Raw genomic sequence first — 20,948 nt, forward strand, 5'->3', positions numbered from 1 at the left:
CCAAGCAGCCGTCGAGCATATGCAACAGAAGAAGTTCGTGGCATCAAGGATGGGTAGGAAAGCTGCTGCATCCAAATCATGCGAAGGTGAGAAGAAAAAAAACATCTGACAAGAAGAAAGAGCTGCAGTTGCCGGCGCCCAAGTACAGGAAAACCAATCAGACTGCACCGCCAAATGCCATATGTGCCTGGAAGCGGTCAACTCTGAAGAAGGAGGATATCAAGGCACTCATAGCCGCAAATTTACTCCAAGATCAGGACTTCATCAACTGACGATCTGCATATGCCAATGCCTACCCTTTGGAGTCCTATCCCGATGAGACGGTAATTTTTGCCCATTTCATGGAGCGAGGCCTTGCATTGCCCTTTTCAAGTTTCTTCTAGGGTTTGCTGCATTATTATAAATTAGAGTTGGTGCATCTGAACCCCAATGGGATCCTCCATATTGCAATCTTCGTTCATTTTTGCGAAGCCTTTCTGGGGATCAAACTGCACTTTCAATTATTCTGGAAGTTTTTCCATGTGAATCCACAACCTTCAAAAGATTGTACTCTCTTGGTTGGAGGCGCCGGGATCCAGATGCGAGAGATAGCGAGCGGCCAGTATCTAGATTACGAGTTGATAGACTCCAATACCGGGTGGAAGGAAAAGTGGTGCTACATTGGCAACCATGATTTGAAACTACCCAAACTAACAGGGAATTACCCTTATGGAACAACCGCTGGCTTGATGAACCAAAACATGGAGATTGCCTCCAACTACCCGAGTTGATTAGTAGAATAGCGCAGTTGAAACAAGAGGACCTTACTGGAATCGGAGTGATGTCCAGCTTTATGAAGCGATGCCCCCTGTAGCAGAGGTGCCATGGCTATCAATACACCGGCCTGGACGATCCCTCCAGATTTTCTTTGGAAGAGATTAGCACTGATGAAGTCATGGCGAGGCTCAAACGGCTGTTCAAAAATGTGGGCGAGATCCCCACTACTGTGCGGGAATTCAGTGCTGCCAACCTGCCAAAGCCTGTAAGTACCCATGGCCGTAGCCCCCGAGTACTTATTTGAAGTTGTTGGGTTTGCTAAGTTGTCTTTCTTTGTAGGAAGATATTGATTTGTATTTCTCTGCTCCCCCTCCTCCCGGATCCGAAGAATCCTGTGAAGCTGCTCCTCGCGTGTTTACGTGGGAAGGCATGATAGGTGATGACCAAGAGGAGGAGGTAGTCGAGTCCTCTTGTGGCACTAGTTCTGATGCCGCAGATGAAGTCAAGACTCAGCCATCTGCTAAGGCTAGGTCTTCCTCCGGAGCAAAGAAATACTCGGCTGCTGATGAGCTTGAAGCTGTGATTCCTTCACCACCAAAAAAGAAGCGATCTGTTATCGCGAAATGGGTCATGAATAAGTCTGTACCCGCGGAAGATGTGCCTCCCATGGTAATTACTTATGAGCAGGGACAAGATCCTAAGTATTATGTACTCCCAAAAGGTGTTTTCAGTTGTCCGGGGTGGGTGCAGCGAGCACCTTCAAGGTCAGCATTGAGGAAGTCGGCTCCACCAAGGCCCGCATCAGCGTCAAGATGTGGGATCCTCCAAGTCGCTTGGTGAAGGATGCAACCGGGGTGGAGGAGAGTGGGGTTAAGGTTGGGGTTGTGCCCGATGGTGGGCTGGTTGGAGCAGCTGTGCAGAGCGGGTTGGGGGCGGGAGGCGGCGCCGCAAAGCAGGTTGGGGGCTGGGAGGCAGGAGGTGGTGGTGCGGAGGGAATTAGGTTGTGGGCGCCCAGGTTGGGGCGCTGGGTAGGAGCAGGGCCCGTTGGGGATGGGCTTGGGGGCGGGGAGGGGACGGGATGTGAGAGGTGGTGAGGAGGGGACGGGATGTGAGAGGCGGCGCGATGGGCTTGGGGGCGGGAGGCGACGCGGAGGGGTTTGTGGGTGGGTGGCGGTGCGATAGGGTTGGGGGCGACGGCTCGTTCGTGTGTGTGGTAGATGGGCCGAGTGGGTTAGGGTTTATTAGAAGGAGTTCTATTTTTCTTCCTTTCGGGAAATTTTTACCGATGGAAATTTAAGCACCGAACGTTTACTGGTTGCTACGAGGCAAGTGCGCATGGAAAAAAAGGCTCGCAAAAATCAATAAATGGTGCCAAATAAAAATATTTTGTTCGTGGGAGGATCAACAATCGGTTTAGTTCCCTATGTCAATTTACCGACGGACCGTTCAATGTTACATACATGAATGTCGACTGACCGTTCATGTTTACATGTGAAAACCTTTACCCACGGACGGTTTCTCTACAAAACAAGAACTGCCGACTTATCGCACATTGGGAAGCTTCACCGACTGACTGCTCATTGTTAATATTTGACTTTTACCAACGCCGACCATCGCCCACCGCCAACACCGACCCAATGCGCGCCAACGATGGTGACAAAGCCGATCAGGACGGTGCCCGGGGCAGAGGCCGACGGCCTATGCACGCCCGCAATCTACAAGTTGACCTCAAGGAGGCCGGCCTCAACGTCTTCACCACACTCCAGGCTAACCTGGGGTCTGCCTTCGCCGATCTGGAAAACCTTCCAGACTCGGAGCCACACCGGCGGATCCGGACACATATTCGCTTCGCCAACGCCTAGATCAAAGAGCAGCCTTGGAGCCGGTCAACATACTCCCGGTCCACATCTACCCGGTACTCTCGAAGCCGATCCGCTCATAGCAGATTTGGTCACCACCGAGGTGACCACGGTAACCGCGCAAGAGGTCGGTTGGAGCCCATCCGTGAAGAGGAGGTGGAGCAACCTGCTAACCCACCCGCCAACAACGCCCATCAACTCGACAACCGCCACTGTGGAAGGAGAAGCGATGGTGAGAACCGCGGCAGACAAGATCGGCAAAATGACCTCCGCAAATAGTTACGCAACAGCCGCGACCTCCACGCCGACCTCAACAACCGCCACGAAGAGCAGGAAGAGGCCGAGCTCCGCCACGGCGCTGAGTACGACCGCGACTATGGTGCTCCTGGACTCGACGGCAAGCTAAACCGTGACGCAGAACAGGAGGACCTTCGATGTCAAGAAGAGGAGATGCATCACCGTGCCGACTACAACCACATGTATGGCACCCCTGAAGACGCCTACATCCCACCTAGGCACAACAATGGTGGACACCCCAAGGCACCACCCGTCAAAACAACCTCGAGGACGACAATGACACGGCGATGGATGGTTTCGCCACTTTCACTCCCCGCCTCAGGGCTATTGAGTGGCCTACCTCGTTCAAGCCGGCTGTCAATGAAAAGTACAACGGCTGCTCCGACCTCACTATATGGCTCTAAACGTACAGCACCGCAGTGAAAGCCGCCAATGGCACCTACGACCAGATGGCCGCCTATTTCTCGGTGGTGATAGGTCCCGCCTCTCTCCTGTGGCTAGAGAACCTCCCACCGAGCAACATTGACACCTGGGTCATCTCGCCAGGGCTTTCACCTAGAACTACCAGGCTACCTACAGCCGACCTAGAAACACGGAGAATCTTGAGCAAGTCCGCCAGCAGAAGAATGAAACTCTCCAAGAGTACGTGAACCACTTCTTCGAGAACCGCAATAGGTTGGTCGGCGTCGAGGACCGCGACATCATCTGGTACTTTCACTCCAGCCTGATGAACCGCAACATGTTCTGCAAGTTGTATGAGGCTGCTCCCAAGATGGTCGAGTAGATGATGCAGCTCGTCAACCTTCAGGCCGACACAAAGGAGGTGGCGCAACTACAGTTCCAGGGTGGCAAGCATCACTAGAACAACGACCACGAACCACTGACCCATGAGGAATACCAAGCACAACTAGAGTCCTCCTGACTTCGAAAAAGGGCCCCCGAGGTCCTTACTGCCGAAGCCGATCCTGCCAGACCAACCACCTTCCTCCGGGAAGAATTTAATGACACCCTGAATGCTCCGTGCTCCTTCCATAAGGATGCACATCACAATCTCTAGGACTGCACAGTCCTCAAGAAAGAGCTCGGCACCCCGGTGGAGTACAAGCGACCTCACATAATGACTACCGCAGGGACAACAACCGTCGCGGCAACGGCCGCCGCGATGACCATGATGACCGCGGCAACCGTCGCCGCGACGATCGTCATGACCACCACCACGACGACCATGACCACCGCCGTGATGATCGCGATGATCATGACCGCCGCCTCAATGACCGTGGCAACCACCAACGCAACGACCGCAATGATCAACACAGAGAGGAGCAGCGTGACCAGCAAAACCCAGACGCCCACCGGGCCGGTAGCGACCAGAACGGGGAGTTCCAGCAACCAAAGCGTCAAGTCAACGTCATCATGGGCAGCCCCAAGGCATTCTGTAGCAACCGCAAACACAGGCTGCACCAGCGAGAGGTGCACTTCATCTCCATTCGGCCATTCCAGTATCTGCGCTGGTCAGAGATGCCCATAACCTTCTCCTGGGAAGATCACTGGGTACACATTCCACATCCCGGGTCCAACCCGGTGGTGGTTTGCCCGACCGTAGACCGGGCTCTCCTCCCCAAAGTGCTAATTGATGGTGGCGGCAGGCTTAACATCATCTTCACCAAAACCCTGAATCGCATGGACTTCAATTTCGACCGCCTCTAGCCCTGTGAAGACCCCTTTTTCTACAGCATCATGCCTGACAAAGGGTCCTATCCTATCGACAAAAGATCCTATCCTATCGGCGGAGGAAATGCGTGTGTGCAGATTGGAAAGCACGGCGGTGTGGCCTAGGGTTCACGGGTGCGGCGGCGGTGTGCTCCGTGGGCTGCGACGGTGGCGACGCGAGTGTGGCGAATGGAAATAAAAATGGAACCACGCCCCTTGGGCTTTTGAAGGATGTGACGGCGTAACCCTAGCGACGAAATCCGCAGGTTCGCCGTCTCGGCGCATGTGTCTGGGACGGAATCCACGAGTTTTCCGTTACGGTAAACGGCGTGCCTCCGTGGCTCCACCAGTCCTCGTACTAGGGGGCTGGGCGCCTAGTTTAGGTTAGCGTGCCTCCGTGGCTCTACCAGTCCTCGCGGTCAGGGGCTGGGTGCCTATTTCAGGTTGGCGTGCCTTCATGGATCCGCCGGTCCTCATCCTCAAGGGCTGAGCGCCTATTTCAAGGACGTGAAGATACTTAGAGTGCAAGTCAAGGAGGCCAGATGATTCAAATCAGCCCGGATATTGCGGGATACTTGTTGTAATCCGACTTGGGTTGCTTTCCGTGTAATAACCGGCTAAATTAGATTCAAACCGACTTGTAACCCTAGGTTGTCATCGTATATAAGGCGGCCAAGGGCGCCTACGATCTATTTGTCGTACCCGCGCAAAGCAATACAAACCAACAAAACACAGGACGTAGGGTATTACTCTCCGGAGGCCCGAATTTGTCTAAACTTTTATGTTCTCGTGATTACCTTCGAGTTCTTGATCTTGCAATCCTTCCTACCTACAAATCTACCACTTAAGTAACCCCTGATGGACTGCCGGGCTACTAAATCCGACAGTATCCATCCTCGCTGACCAGCGGAACGTCGGGCATTCACCGCTTAGACCTACCCCTTTTCAGCGAACCTCCAAATCAAGCTCCCAGGATCCGCCCTCTTCTCTTCCTCCTCTGTGAGACGCCACACCTGCAGAGTGTGGATGGCAAGCCTTGGAGAAGTTGCGACACAGACAAGACAGCAGGCACCATCCTCCATGTCCCCGACCACATACAACGCTGGGACTTGGGTCAAGCCTGGCACCGGCGGAAGGTCGGTGTAGGATAACTGCATCGACCCGTTGGATGCAGCCGGCTGAAGGTAGAGCAGCTTCCTGCCTCGTTTGCAGTAGATGCGCCCGGCGGCGTGCATTGCTTGTTTACATTTAGTTTGCTTCCTTGCGCCAAGCGCCAAGAGTGCGTGTGCGTGTGAGTAGTGGGGTGTTTGGTTCCTTTTGCTTATTTTTAGCAAGTGTCACATCAAATGTTTAGATACTAATTAGGAGTATTAAACGTAGGCTATTTACAAAACCCATTACATAAGTGGAGGCTAAACGGCGAGACGAACCTATTAAGCCTAATTAATCCATCATTAGCAAATATTTACTGTAGCAACACATTGTCAAATCATGGACTAATTAGGCTTAATAGATTCATCTCGCCGTTTAGTCTCCGCTTATGTAATGGATTTTGTAAATAGTCTACGTTTAATACTCCTAATTAGTATCTAAACATTCGATGTGACGGGTGCATAAAAATAAGCAACCGAACCAAACCAGGCCTAGGTCTATTCATGGTTTTCTACTTAGATGCAAATTGTTTTTGGTTTTCTGTATATGTTTGATGAGTAGTTTGTGGTGCCCTGTTGGTAGTACGGTCGTTTTGCTATGTGGTAGGAATTGGTCACTTTGAATTAGTATGCTGCAGAAATGGTGCTTATTGTTGTGTGTAGGGGATGTGGGGTGTAATTTCAAGAACAATTTTAACACTTCTCATTTTTGTTATGCGACATGAATATATGGTGTAGTTTTGGCCAATGAATTTTGACTCTAGTGTTGACCAATTCCTGAGCTCGTCACTGTATTATATCATGTTAAACTATCGTCTAATGGATAAGGCGAGCATTTTTTTTCCAAAAAAAACTCAAATTACCTAGAAATGCTCGTCTATTCATCACGGAAGGTCCTGGGACCATGCTTAACAATTTAACGTAAATATTTTCATACTTGTACTGATATGCAAATTATTTCTTCCTTGGTTTGATGATCTCGGGGTTAGAATGAGATGGTTATCTTGGTATCATGCTCTCCTCTATTTTTAAACATCCAAAGAATAAAATCCACATTGGAGCAGATAAAAAGAAGGAACCATGAAGCACCTCTTTGCCTCTTCACTCACCAAAGTGAAGTAAGAGGTGGGAGTGGGACTGCTCCCATGCAGTTGGCTATTCTAGAAAATGGTGAAGTTGGGTGTTGGAGAGTTGAGACTGTCCACCACCAAACATGTTATTTCCAACATGATTTTTGCCGTTTTATTCAAATGACATGTTCACAATGAACTTAGTTTTTTGAACGTTTAACTATTTATATGTCTAGTACTTGTTATAACCTTAAATCTATGACGTTTAAGGCAACTAGTTATTGTTTGTAAACTAATTCCTTTATCTAAACGTCACGTATTAAGGACGGACCTAGAACTCTGCAAGTAAAGCATGTCTGGACCAGCTCCATCGTGACTTAAACAGTTTGATCGGACACATCCATAAGCATCATCATCAGAGGTCCAGCACGTGCAAGCAAATCCATCACCATCCATGTGGCAGCCAAAGCCAAGGAGAGGATTTCTTCGCAGCCACTTGCCCATTCATCGTCACCCCGTCCCAACCCAACACACCACGCAGCCGCTGGTGGGCACACGCGACGCGACACCACCAGCCAACAAACACTCCCCGTCCGTCCTGTTCCTCGGGCCGGCCGGCCGGCTCCCTGCCCTCTGCGCTTACGGCTTGCTGCCGGCTGGCTGCCACCTCCCGTCCTATTATTGTCAGGAGTTGACAAACACCGAAAGGAAAAGAAGGACGATTCGCAAGATTCAGAACGAAAAAGGGAAGAACAAGAACCAAATTGGCGAGGAATAGTAGCTGCTTACTTTACTGAATGAGATCCAGTTACACAACAATCGCCTGGGAGACCGATGATTCGCTAGCTACTACTACTCTACCAACTACTAGGGTTCTGATAATGTTCTTCAATACCCATTACAGCAGGATGCCAAGTCCTAAATAGCATGGACTGGCTGATTAACTTAAGCAAATGTTTAAGAAGTAAACCACTGTTTAGTATCCGATAAGTAACAGTGTTAGGCGGGTGAAAAGGTAGACTTGATGCTAGCCCTCCATTGCGAGATGGACGGTCGAGGCGAAGTCGCTGAACCGTTCTCAAGGATGCCAGACTTCTCCCTTTGGCACTTAACTGACGAACTGCGCTTCTGAATGGCAAATGCATTGCTGATCCTGACAATTATAGACGAGACGCGCAAGCAAGCGCAACGGGGGCCGGCCGCCCCCGTCCCGTACTCCCGTGCCGTCCTGCCCCGCGCTCTCCATCCCCGCTCCGGCCCTCCCCCACACGGCCACCACCGCACAGCTAGCTACCGTCCAAATCGCGGCATATAATGTGGCCCGGCCATGGAGACTTTCCTCTCCTTCCCCTCCCCTCTCTCCTTCTCCCCTCACCGCCACCCCCGCATCTGGCCCGGATTAGCCTAGCCTGGCCGTTCCCCGGCTTCCCCTCCCCGGATCGCCCCACGACCCACCGCCAGCCACGCCAGGTACGTACGACGACGCCTCCTGTTCTCTCTCGCCTGGTTCTCCTTCTCGGCCACCACCCTGCCGTCGATGGGTGCCGATTGGGCGGTTCTTCTCGCTGTTCGGCGCCGCGGCGCCTCGGGACGGGCGGTTCTCGAACCTAGATGGGTGCGGCGCACTGTTTGGTGGTGGTGGCCGCGGGGAATGTTCGTCCGTTGCTATCGAATTCAGTAATTGTGGCCGTACGGGGCGATGGGAAATCGTACAAAAGAATAAGGAAGGCGTCGGGGCTCGGTTGTTGAATCCTGCGCCGCGCCTGCCGTCTCTAATTCCCTCTCGAATTTGTCGAGATGCGGATTTGGATCATCACCACCACGCTGCTGCTCATTCGTGATTTCTGGCATTTCGCTTGCTCCTCCCATCCTGTACGGCTGCTAAGAGAATCTCGGCTTCATTTCGTTTGGCCACGTTTTTGTTTTCTGCCACACTTGGAAGGCGCAATCGATAAGTTCTTGATGTCCGTAGTGGCTATTTCTCTAGTCTCTACGTAGGTATTTTATTCGTGGGGAATATTTGTTGAAATGCTGGTACGGAGGACGCTCCGAAAAAGAAAAGGAAGAATCAGGGGGGTTGTTGGGTTGGATTGGAGCCTGTGCCACATATTTTAACTCCAAATCCGTTGGGATAGGATTCTTTTTTCGGGCCTCTTTGTTTCTTTCCACTTTTTGCTGGAGCCGCCGATCTTGATGTCTCACCAAGAGCACCATCTCGGCTCTCCATTTCATCGGCCTTGTCTCTCAACCGGGGACCTCGTGGTGCCAACAAGATCTGACTAGTTGTCTGTCTATTCGTTTCAGCTTCTTCATTCTGTTTATGCAATTTAAAGCTTGAGGCCCTGCTGATTTGATTTGCGTTTTGTTATTTCGTGTGCAGTTGATCTAAGCTGGTGCAGCTGCGAAACAATGGCGACATCCAAGAAGGACCCCCCAAACCTCGGCAGAGGCAGGATGTCACCCAACCTCAGGCCGTCCAGCAGCGAGTCCTCCGGGTACGGGTATGGCGCTAGGCGGGCGCGGTCGGTCCCAAGCTCCCCGGACCGCAAATTTGGCTCCTCGGCGTCATCAGTGGCAGCCTCTGGCTCCCCAGATGTGCAGCGTCCGTCATTGTCCAGCGCTGGCCGGTCACGGACCATGGGCTCATCCATCCATGGCAGCAGGGCACAGCCATTCCCCGGTGCAGCCTCAAAGCCTACCCTGTCAAGGGCAAAATCCGACAATGTGAGCACCAGTTCGCAGCGACCTCCAGCGCTTGCTGTGCCGCCAAGCAACTCCTTCAAGGACATGGCCAAGACTGCACCTAAGGCATCGCCATCCAATTTGCTGAGGAGTAAAGCCTCTCCAAGGCCTACTGCTGACAGTTGCAAAGCGGTGGCATCTCCGAAACCCAGCAGCCAGAGAGTGGCATCGCCAAGTACTGCTCGAGGAGACAGAGTCCAGCCGGTGTCCACTGCACGCTCTCCTGGTGCAGCCGCAAAGAAGAGATTGGATGCTGTTAATGGTGCTACTGCCAGCTCAAAGGCTAAAAGTGTTTCTCAGAAGGCAATGGGGCCATCTGCAAGCAGGAAGGAGAAAGACAAGGATCCATCAATGCAGTGTAAGGAAACTGAGGCCTCATCCATAGAAGAGCATTTGCACGAGGAGCACCCTGATCCAGTTGATCCGAAATCCATGGACGTGACTGTACCTGATCAGCATGAACCATCTTCCAATCAACCAGAACAAGTCAAAAATGCGGAGGACTCCAAGGGACACCTCTCTGTAGAGAAAGCAGGCGCCAATGAGTTGCATAATGGAGGGCAAGATGCCAATGGCAGCATCAAAACTATATATGAATGTGGGCTTGTTGAGAAGGTGGCTGACCAAAGAGCAGACAGGGCAGCGCCAAGGACTGAAGTGGCTCAGGCATGGAGGAAGCATGATCCCAGGAGCAATGAGGTGATTGAGGAAACCAAAAGTAAGCTACTGGAGGAGAGGAAGAGCAGGGTGAAGGCGCTTGTGGGGGCCTTTGAGACGGTCTTGTCATTCAAGGAATAGTGCTACTTTCTCGTCGGATCCGTTGTGTCCTCAATGTTGAGTACATCATGTCATGAATATATATGTGATCCCTGGAGCTGAGTGTTTATATGGTGATTTCCTTGGTTCGTTGTACTCAATCTTTTTCCTGGATGATCTTTGCTTTTATTGATGTAGAGTTGAATTAAATGATGGTGTTTATTCCAGAGAACATTTGGATCCTGTGAGGAATATTCATATATGCATTCTTTTTTGTTATCTTGCAAAATATGCTCCATTATTGTGTCAGGATATTACCGGTGCTGATTGCTGAATGCTGATATATATATCAGATAACGTCAGATGGCGGAGGGTTCTGTGCTTAAAACTTGTAAAAAATTAAAAAAAAATCATATGGTCCGTCAAATGCATATGCATTCTGCTAAATGTATGTTTCTTAAAAAGAACAGTTCCATTGGTGGTTGGAATAAGTGTAAGCTGGAAAAGTTTCAATTGCCATGCTCTTTTTTTTTTTTTGAAACCTTCAATTGCCATGTTCTGCTCTTGAATTGATTGCTTCAAGTACGTGTGCTATAAAAGTTTTCTGCTCACAGCCGTGGAAGGAGATTTTATTTTGACGTGGCATCTGAACTCCGTGGGATGGAAAATAGCTGCTGCCTTTACATTACGCAGTAACTCAATTATCATGTAAAAGTGAATCCATTTAGTTTAGGAGTACTCTCCCTATTTACCTACACACTGCTGAATATTTTTGGGAAACATATATAAACTACCATGAATCATTTTTGCAGGTGACACATGAGGACGACTTTGTCAAAGCAATTACGACGGTGCAAGCCAAGAAAACTACCAGTCTGAACTACTGCTAGCAGCCTAGCATGGAGGAGCTTATTTGTGAATTAGTCTATCATGTTAACCTGTCTACTCTTTAAGAAAAATACTTTTAACTTTTTCATTAAAAAAACCATGTCAATTCAGTTCCGTTTGAGCGACAAGAGTAACATGTTGGAACTGGATCAGCGCCACCAGAGGCGGCCGGCCCTCTGTTTGGATCTCCAGCCACAGCTTACATGTCACCGTGCTCGACCTGTAGATGCGCACAAAACCTTGCTGCTCTTTCGCAAAGCCTGCGTACTGGACGGTGGATGCTACCCCTGATCTCCAGTTCTGCTAGAATCAACAATGGAAAATGGTTGGTAGCTACCAAATCGATCATCCTGAAAGTCCATTTTCAGACCATCCTCAGCTACGAAACCCGTATATACACAACCCTCGTGTGTCCGTGCCGGGCACAAATTGGAGTCTCATGTTTCAATCGGTAGAGTTGTCACTGGGGATGTTGCCTATGCTTCACTGGGAAGATAGGCTGAAGCTATGCAATGCAGCAAGAGACTTCTGTCAGCAGTCACCTTGATGGAATTTAGAAGCATATATTCCATTCTATTGTAATCAAACAATGGATGTTGATAAGAACTTCACAAATTTTATTGCACTATAATTTATATCAACAGCAGTCAGAAAGAATTGAGATGCCCCATCATAGAACTTGGCACAACGAATACACCGGGTAAAAAATATGTGCAAAATTTGGTAAAGCCAACACTGCATATGAGTGGTTTTTCACAAATGTAGATTTGATTTCATTGTACAAAGCTATGAGTGCTTACACATTAGTCAACATGGATAAACCAGCGGAGTGGCTTGTTGCATTATTGCACTTCCGTAAGTGAATGCCTGAAGGCGGGAAAGTTTCCCAGTAAACTGTGATTATGAACTGCATTATGCAAAATTTCCACTATCTGTCAGTTCAGGGTTCCTAATAAACCAAAAGCTAAAAAATTCTGTCATGAGATGACAAGCCTACCAAATCGTTTGCAAACAGCGGAGAAAGAGCCACCAGGCTTTTATCTCACACTATCCTATCTTTGTATCACTTGCAGCAGGTTATCTGCAGGCAGCAGATGAGGTGGTAGGCCGTGACTCAATCCTGGAGATAACCATTTACAGACTTCTATCATCAGCATATAACCCCTGGAAGCTTGGCAGAATATTGACAAACATATAAAGCTTCACGAGTACCAAATAACACTGGAAAAAACTCAGTATATTGTACAGAACATGAAGCAAGCTGAGGGCATGAATACAAGGACTTACTATGACATAACCTATAAATGTCCTCAACTTATCAAGTGAGCTTTAACCAAATCATGCACAAACAAATAGCTCCAACCTCAAGCGTACATTTTACTTAAGTGGTAATACTCCAGATATAATTTCTGCTACTCATTTTTCATCCCAATAGAAGGAGAAAAGGGTAGTGAAGACAAGTAGGAAAAAGAAAATAGCACCTCCATGAACAATATGGAAAGGGAAACTTTCGTATGTGCTCTCCTTTTATTAGTCCTATCATCCTTTGAGGAAGAACTAGGTCCAGAACTACCTTTTTTGTACCAAAGCATTTGCATATCAAAGATACTGAATGTTCAGGGTTAGCAATTCAGCTTACTAACATGCATTCTGCCATGACAATAAATCATTGAACTAAGCAACAAAATGTCATTGTGAGACTCACTGTTCTCTGCACGATAGTAACCTAAGCATGAGTGCTTACAGTAGCTTTGTCATGCACTACAATGAATGGCAATATTAACTCATAAAGGCAATGACACTGACAATTGGCCCAATGACAAGGATTAACGAGGTTATCAACTCAAAATATATGAGATTGTTTTGGTATCTCCTCTATTTGCCAGGAATGAATTGTTTAGATCGACTAATTATAATTGTTAGCACATCTATATAATGAGATGTATTGCAATCATTCAGATATAGATCTCCTTCCCCTCTAGATCTATTTCTTATCTACCTACCAACTTCGTTTTTTTTCCAATGATCAAAAGATCATTACAGAAAAAAATTCAATGTAAACTTCAGACAAGTTCACAATGCAGTTTCCCTGCATCTCTATTTGCATCAAAGAGATTGAAAAGTTCCTCAGAATGATTGAGGTTATAGTGTAACCCGTAAGATACTGCCTCCTATTTGCTTAGCAGGAACCAGTGACGGTACATTAAGATCTACCTTTTTAACCTGGAGTCCCGGATAGTCATCAAACCATCCAGAGACTGCAAGGCCTATCACATTGTGTTAAGATCCCCAGATCTATTATATCATGCCAGAAATCCAACAAGATACGTAACAAAGACAACTCTGAACTTTTTATTTGTTTGTCAACATGTGTGCAATGAGATAACTACCAGATAGGAATAGCAATCACAGAGGAATGATCACAAATAAGTGAGACAGTGGCTTGAATGATTTTGGATATGGGGAGATATAGAATTTGCTGAAAGAATTTTACGAAAGCATAAGACTAACTCATTATTGTTGAATCATTCATAACGGATATAAAACTTGTCTCTTATAGGATGACCCCACTGACTTGTAAGAAACGATTTCTAGACTTAAGGAACATTAGCCTAATACATAGAATATATTTAGTTTTCAACTGACAATGTGATGTGGCACTTGCACAAACAATGTGGGCTATAATGAATACCTGTGTAGATATTACTGTAACTTTAACGTAACTGTAACACAATTGACAACATGCACATTGCCCCCCCCCCCCCCCCCCCCCCCCCCCCAAAACACACACACACACTATATTGCATTGATAAATGTGGTTTTCATTGACATTTTGCCAGTGAAACAACAAATATATTGATTTATAAAATGTTAAGACACACACTACAAATACTTTAGTTCACAATTTTTATGTAAACAGAGCCATCACATATACAGTTTACTATTATTATACTCATTTTAGCTATTCAGACCTATATGATGCCCTTTTCAAGTGAATCCCTCCTATTCCACAGAAATTTTTACCCTATCCTCATTTGATACAACTATATTAACAGTTTCTACATCCTTAAAATGTGTTCATTAGTTTGCTTCTTTTATGATAGGTAAAGAAGAAAACAGGATCCCTTAAGCTTAGGGCTGAACCTCCTCAAAACTACCAAAAACAAATCCCAGAAACTTAGACTTGGATGGAACTTCTAGGAAACTTGGATAAAAACTTCTAGGAAACTTAAAACTTTTTTGAATAAAACCTCTCTGTAACTGGTGCTGGCTGCTACCCCATTCTGATGGGATCCCATTGGTTAGCAGTGCTCCTAAAGAATAATGGCCACTTAGACACATCTTCACCTTAGTAAGGAATATATCCTCATGCCAACTGCAAATGATGCAAGACACATGCCAGCATGACTACAACATATGGCAGTATGGCACTCAAGAGGAAGAAGAAAATATACTTGATACCACATGACTACTTTGTCTCAGAAATAGCAGAGAACTACATGGAAATTGTATGTTTCAGTACCACAACACGAAAGATGGAAAAAAATATTATTAGCATATAAGGGCCAAGAGCCCAATGTATAAGGAACTATTTAACAAAAGGGTGTTTCCACTGTTTATCTTTCAGAGACAACTGTTGTATCTTAATAGTTTGACACAACTACTGTCAGTTTGGTCCTTGTTTCCACCAATTCTGATGAAAATATACTCATACATCAACACTAAAAGTGTTGCCAACATACGCCTGATAAATAATTCTATTTCTAGTGACATTGAAACAAAACTGAGTGCAAATAAAATCTAGGAACTGCTATATCTATGCTAAAAATATAAAAGTTGAAATGCACAAGCACATATTAGTGCAGTAAACTTACAGATCAAATCTGTGATATGGCTCCTCAATTTGTTTAGCCAGCACCATAGTTCTCGCTGAAGCACTTTTGCAATAGTGGTGCTTAGGTGCATGAAATGAATAGTTCTAAAATGCAGCACCAGTGGATAAGCAGATCTTTGCTTATTCTGGAAAATTGCACTGGAGCTGAGATGCCAAACAATCAGGACACTGCACACAGAATTCATCAGCATTTTCCACCTAGTGGCCTGACTAGAACAGCCATGAAGCAAGACACGCCATCAAGATCCTAGAACCTTGTGAGGAGATCATTCCAACCTGCTCCATCCAACTAGTCGTATGAATTAATCTTTTCAAGTAGCAGTGATGCATTAACCCCAAGCAAGCAAGGGTTTAACTCCATCACTGCCTTTAAGTCCTGCATGGAGATGGAATTTGTCTCTGGAGGTATAATACCACCTTGCCCAGGAATATGATTTTGCAGTGACACACCATTTATTAGTTTTCGGCGAAGTTGCTGCTTCAATGCCTCATTTCTTAGTTTGCCAAGTTGAGACCTTGCTGTTACTAATTCAACGCAAGGTCCAATCAACTGCTTAATGAAAACATCTATACCATTATTCAACAAATTGGCACACTCTATTGACACCCCTTCCAACCCTTCTGATTCTGCTATTTTGTCCATCCTCTTCTTCACCGACAAAGTATCACATAGTTCACCAAATTCAATACAAGTATCAGAGGTATCCTTTGAACTGATAGAAGCAAGGGCTGAGGGTTTTTGGAACCCAGCAAAACTACCAGGACGTAACTGAATGCCAAGTGGGGCTTGAACTGGACCTTGGGATTGGTGTATAATTTCTCGTCCCAGGTTCTCTCCTGAAGGCAGAGCAGATCCATTGCTATGCAGGGAGTGTAAACTGAATGGTTCCTTCTCCAGACGCGGTCGCTTGATAAGCGGTTCCACATGTTCACCTTTTTGAACTTGTGTACATCTCTTCAGATCACTCAAATGATGAACACCATTCTCCTGAATAGTCGCACAATGGTTCAGTGATGACTTTTGGGTTAATGCATTTTCCCTTCTGCTTGATGGTTTGTTCTCTTTGACATTCTGGTTCAAAGCACTACCGTTGTCCCAGACAGGAGGAACAAATGCATGGCCAGATGGGGTGGCACCTCTGACCAACTTAGGATCATTAATTACAGGTGGGCCACATGCTCTACTGGCATTGTGTAGGATAGAACGTATGAGGTGGTTATGCAATGGGAGATTCTCATGGCCAAGTGCCACAAGGCACAGCTTTTCAAATTCATTTTTGCTCAGTCTTGAAGATAAGAACCTCTCTAGGTGCTGAAAGTACTTTCTTGCTCGTTCGGGCCCAATCCTTTTAAAAATCTTGGACTTGATCTCACGAACATCAATACGTGTACTCTGTCCTGCAGATGATGGTACTGGTTGAACGCTTGGTGCTGGTTGCACTGATGGTGGTGTAGAGGACGGCATTTCTCAGGCAAGTGATTCCATATAAATACAGCTGAGCCACAAAGAGAATCCCACAAAATGCCCAGTAGAAACTTTAATTTCCAATTTGAAATCTGATACTACACTGCCAAACTTGAAATGTCTCTGCAATGAGCAAATATCTGATTCAACAACATAATAACCAATGTAAAGTAACAACAAAAGTATGGAAAAAAACAATGCCACCTGTAGCCAGCTTACCCAAGAACAATTAATCAGTCTCTCCAGCTAATAAAATACTAAAGATGTGTTTGGAGGATCTAATTGGTATTGAGATATGAGGTGAGTGTGGGACAAATAACCCTCGATAGGAAGCGATTGAGGATTAGGATTAGCCCACCCCCTATCCTAATCTCTATCCATAAAACCAAAGAAGCCGTAGTGATACAAACTTTTACAGTACAATACAGGCAATATAGCTTGCACAAATGTAGATAGCAAGGACTTTGAGCGGACGAATGATCAAATAAAAGTGGGAAAGAAAAGAGAAAACCCGCTACCTGACCTCCATATACAAATCAGTAAAATATGATTACAATTGCCAATAACATTAATCTAATATAGGAGCAAAATGGCCTACTTGATTACTCTAAATGCATAGGTTGCCACAAACTGTTTTTTCTCCAGTGGGACATTAGGCTTTTGACAGGTCCAACTGCTGGCCAACTAAAAATATGCTTCATACAGAATGTCAATATATCAATGCTATGACAGGAATCTTTATTTGCTAACATATTATATAGTCCACACCTCCAGCAGTATGTATTGGAGGCCTACTGTATCATTTGGTAACATCTAAAGCTACTTCAGGAAATTTTGCAGGATATTAAAAACCTTTGGTTGTTTGTGACCCATTCGTAAGACCTAAAACACCCACTAAACCAATAATATGGAATCAAAGACAATGCTATTGACATGCTTGGAGATCAAAAGAAGTCATGACTGGTGGCACATTTTCAAATAATCTTTAGTTAGAACAGGCGAACAGCCAAGTTACTGCAGCATTTTCCTTACAAAATATGAACTTTGCACTCAGAGAAAGACATCGTTTTTGACAAAATGAGACCAACATAGAAACTCCACTACAAAATACTCCCTCCATTTTAAATACATGCTAATTAGCTTGTCCTAAACATCAAATATTTTAAAACAAAGGGAGTTAGATGCTAAGAGCTTAAAACAGCAAAACAAGATACAATAAGAGAAACTACAGGAAACAAAGGCACTGCATTTCGAAGGAATGGGTATCAAAGCCATCGAGACAATCAATCACATACAAACAGACTCCCACTATCGATTCCATTAAAATAGCATGCCAAGGTCAACTCAAAACTAAAAGGAGAGCAACTCTGAAATTGAACCTAAAACAGAATAACGCATGCTTCGCTGATGTGACCAAAGCTGCCTTTATTCACAAATGCACAAAATTCACACTTGTAAGCTTAGATTTCCTGGGTTAAACAGAACCAAACTATAGATAACCAAGAACATTCTAATCCAGAATCTAAAAAGAAAAAAAAATGCTGCCATCTGCTGCATGAAGCAAACCTAGGTAAAGTCTGGTCCTACAAAATCATCAAAGTTCAAAGGGGGAGAAAAAAAGAACATCCAAATACCCACTAAAAAGAAAACCCAAACAGCAAGCTCTAGAGCGACCAAATTTTGAACAGCACAGTGCTGCAAATTAAATCATATCTCAAATTCCGACGAACCCAAGCTTTGCTGATCCCATCCAAATCACCTGAATCAAAGAGACAATAGACGCTAGGGTTTCGCACGAAATTCAAACTCCCAAGCTCGAATCCATGCACACAGCAAGCACCCATCGATCAAACAGAGGGAAATAAAGAACCCGCATCATAGCTTCCATCGCAGCACCAAACCTTGCCACGACAACGACGCAGAGCTCAAACTCCCCAATCCCCAGCTCGCCCCCTCTGATCCAGTCCGGGTCACCCCCAATTCCGATCCGAACCGAAGTTTCCGCACCCGAATTCGAGCTCCCGGCGCCCGAATAGTGAGGCGGACGCCACACCGGCGAGCGGCGCAGCCGCCATTGGCCGTTGGCCCGCCATTGCCGGCCGTGGTCGCGCCGCGCGTGGGGGCGGATCAAGGCAGGGGTAATTGGGACGGAGGCAGGAAGCTCTCACCTTTGCTTCTTCTGCGCGCGCGCGGACGCGGGCGAGGCGGAGGGTGGCGGGAGCGATCGGGGCCTGCTGCAGCTCCCGTCAGGCTCCACGCGCTGCTGCAGCTGTCGCGAGGGGCCGCCGAGGCGGGCTATCGCGGGACGCTCCGCTTGCCGAGTAGGGACGGCGGGGGCTCGGGTGGTCCGGGACGGCGCCGGCGCCGGCGGCTGCAGGCCTGCCGCTGCGTCGGAGGAGGAGGGAGGTGGTGGTGGTGCGAGAGTTTGCTGGCTGCTGTTGGGTTGGGCTTGGTGTTGTGCTGCGGCCGTTCTCCGTTCCGTCTCGGTCCCGATGTCGTTGTACTTGTTCACTCTGACTCGCCCTCCCTTCTCACTTGCTGCAATCTCTTCTTTTTTTTTCTTCGATTTTTGCTGCCTTATTTTTGTTTTGCTACCTCTAATTTATGTCGACTAAGTGTAAACAACTGACGTACACCTCACATATATCTCCAGTATTACAAGTAACAAGCGCATCCACATGCTCCAAAGAAAGTTTTGGACACCGTTAAGAAGCTGACTAAGAGCAACTTCAAGACTTCCCTTAAATTACCTCTAAAACCTTAATTAGGAGAAAATAGGAAAAAAAAGTTGCTCGAACAGGTCCTCAAACCTACTGCAAATTTGCCTCCGTCCGCATCGAGAGCTATTCCGCTCGCAAATTTGAGCGGCGCTTCTCCTCCCCCAATCCGCCCCTGCGAGCCCGCACCTGCCATTCGCGCTATTTTTTCACGCGCGCCATTCCTTTCCCGAGCAGCGGCAGCAGCTCTTTTCCCAAGCAGCGGCGGCTGCTCCTTTCTCGAGCGGCGACAGCGGCTGCTCCTTTCCCGGGCAGCGGCGGCAACTCATTTCCCGAGCGGCGGCGACGCAAGAGGCCTGCAGAAGGAGCCGCGAATGTCAAGTGGTCCCATCTGGCAAGGGCAAGATCGGTGCGGCAGGTAGAAGATGCGCCAGGTCATGGCCGTTGGCGGCCCCAACGCCTAATGGAACGGTGGTGTCCAAGATTTCCAGTTTGTTGGCGGTGAGTACCTTGGCCAGATCGATGGAGGTGAGATGCGAAGTGAAGGACAGGGTCGACGACCATCGTGTCCTCCGATGGCAGGCCTTGCTGGCAATGATGATGATCCCCTGTGGAGCAGTATCCTAGCAGCGACGCCCCCTCGGCATCCTTTGAGCACATGACCAACAGCAACTCTTTTTTGAATGGTATGGTTCTCATAATCTATTACCCTAATTCGTCAATCAAATTCACGTTTTGTTCTTGGATCCTTGGTTTCCGTAAAGATTTGAGTTAATTTTGCTAATGTGCAGTGCTCTGTACATGAAATTGGCCCAATTGACTAGTCTGAAGAAGCCACATATGCTGATAAAAAATTCAGAATAGATAAGTAGATAGGGAGGATGCTTGATAAATCATTGAAGATCCTAGATGATAATGGTTTGTTTCCTTTAGAAAAGGAAGTTAAACATGATGTGTTTCAACTCTGAGAAGCATGGAAGTCTCTTCTGTACAAGTATAAAATAAGACATGTTTATAGTCATAAAGGATGCCCAACTTAGCATATCAGATTTGGTGACCTTTCAGAAGTAGAAGAGGTAGTACGTGGACTTGAAGATTCTAAAGCCAACCGACTGGGGGGTGTTTGGATACTAGGTGCTAAATTTTAGCAGTGTCGCATCGGATGTTCGGATGCTAATTAGGAGGACTAGACATGAGCTAATTATAAAACTAATTGTAGAACCCTGTGCTAATTCGCGAGACGAATCTATTAAGCCTAATTAATCCATCATTAGCAAATGGTTATTGTAGCACCACATTGTCAAATCATGAACTAATTAGGCTTAATAGATTCGTCTCGTGAATTAGACTCCATCTGTGCAATTAGTTTTGTAATTAGCCTATGTTTAATACTCCTAATTAGCATCCAAACATCCGATGTGATAGGTGCTAAACTTTAGCAGCGAGTATCCAAACGGGACCTAAGTCATACATCTTAATTTGGCGTGAATTAATGTCAAGCTACGCTAGAATTTGGTGTTTAGCCTATTTGCAGTGATGTAATTATTCTTGTCATGTTGATTGCTTTCTTATCTGAAAATAGTGCCTATTTAAACCTTTTTCAGTTTGGATTGTTTTTCATGCAAGAGCACTTTGATTAGAA

General features: G+C 46.7%; 2 protein-coding genes across 6 annotated transcripts; one reads left to right on the forward strand and one right to left on the reverse strand.

The window, feature by feature from the left end:
• The first annotated feature begins 8,029 nt into the window (after positions 1-8,029).
• Positions 8,030-10,630, forward strand: LOC117863193 (uncharacterized). Of its 2 annotated transcripts, none has more exons than XM_034746809.2 (2): positions 8,030-8,313; positions 9,224-10,630. In XM_034746809.2, exon 2 carries the CDS (start codon positions 9,253-9,255, stop codon positions 10,381-10,383), a length of 1,131 nt encoding a protein of 376 aa, XP_034602700.1. In that variant the 5' UTR covers positions 8,030-8,313; positions 9,224-9,252; the 3' UTR covers positions 10,384-10,630. The 2 variants fall into 2 exon arrangements, with proteins under 2 accessions (XP_034602700.1, XP_034602701.1); XM_034746810.2 differs by lacking the exon at positions 8,030-8,313 and adding an exon at positions 8,351-9,128.
• Positions 10,631-11,289: 659 nt separating this feature from the next.
• On the reverse strand, positions 11,290-19,059 carry LOC117863192 (uncharacterized). 4 transcript variants are annotated; one of them, XR_004642159.2, is made up of 5 exons: positions 18,758-19,059; positions 15,105-16,712; positions 12,227-12,349; positions 12,030-12,136; positions 11,290-11,529 (listed from the first exon to the last, which is right to left on the reverse strand). XR_004642159.2 is itself a non-coding variant. In XM_034746808.2 (2 exons), the coding sequence occupies exon 2, from the start codon at positions 16,587-16,589 to the stop codon at positions 15,414-15,416; it is 1,176 nt and encodes a 391-aa protein (XP_034602699.1). In that variant the 5' UTR covers positions 16,590-16,712; positions 18,758-19,059; the 3' UTR covers positions 14,765-15,413. The 4 variants fall into 4 exon arrangements, 1 of the variants encoding a protein (XP_034602699.1); XR_004642158.2 differs by lacking the exon at positions 11,290-11,529 and having other exon boundaries at positions 11,826-12,136; XR_004642160.2 differs by lacking the exon at positions 11,290-11,529 and having other exon boundaries at positions 11,826-12,136; positions 12,227-12,393.
• Positions 19,060-20,948: the final 1,889 nt, after the last annotated feature.

Source organism: Setaria viridis, chromosome 7, assembly GCF_005286985.2.
Source record: "Setaria viridis chromosome 7, Setaria_viridis_v4.0, whole genome shotgun sequence".
NCBI classification, from domain to species: Eukaryota; Viridiplantae; Streptophyta; class Magnoliopsida; order Poales; family Poaceae; genus Setaria; species Setaria viridis.

Coding starts and splice junctions, on each gene's coding strand:
- LOC117863193 (XM_034746809.2), top strand. CDS start 9,253: ATGGCGACATCCAAGAAGGACCCCCCAAACCTCGGCAGAGGCAGGATG.
- LOC117863192 (XM_034746808.2), bottom strand. CDS start 16,589: ATGCCGTCCTCTACACCACCATCAGTGCAACCAGCACCAAGCGTTCAA.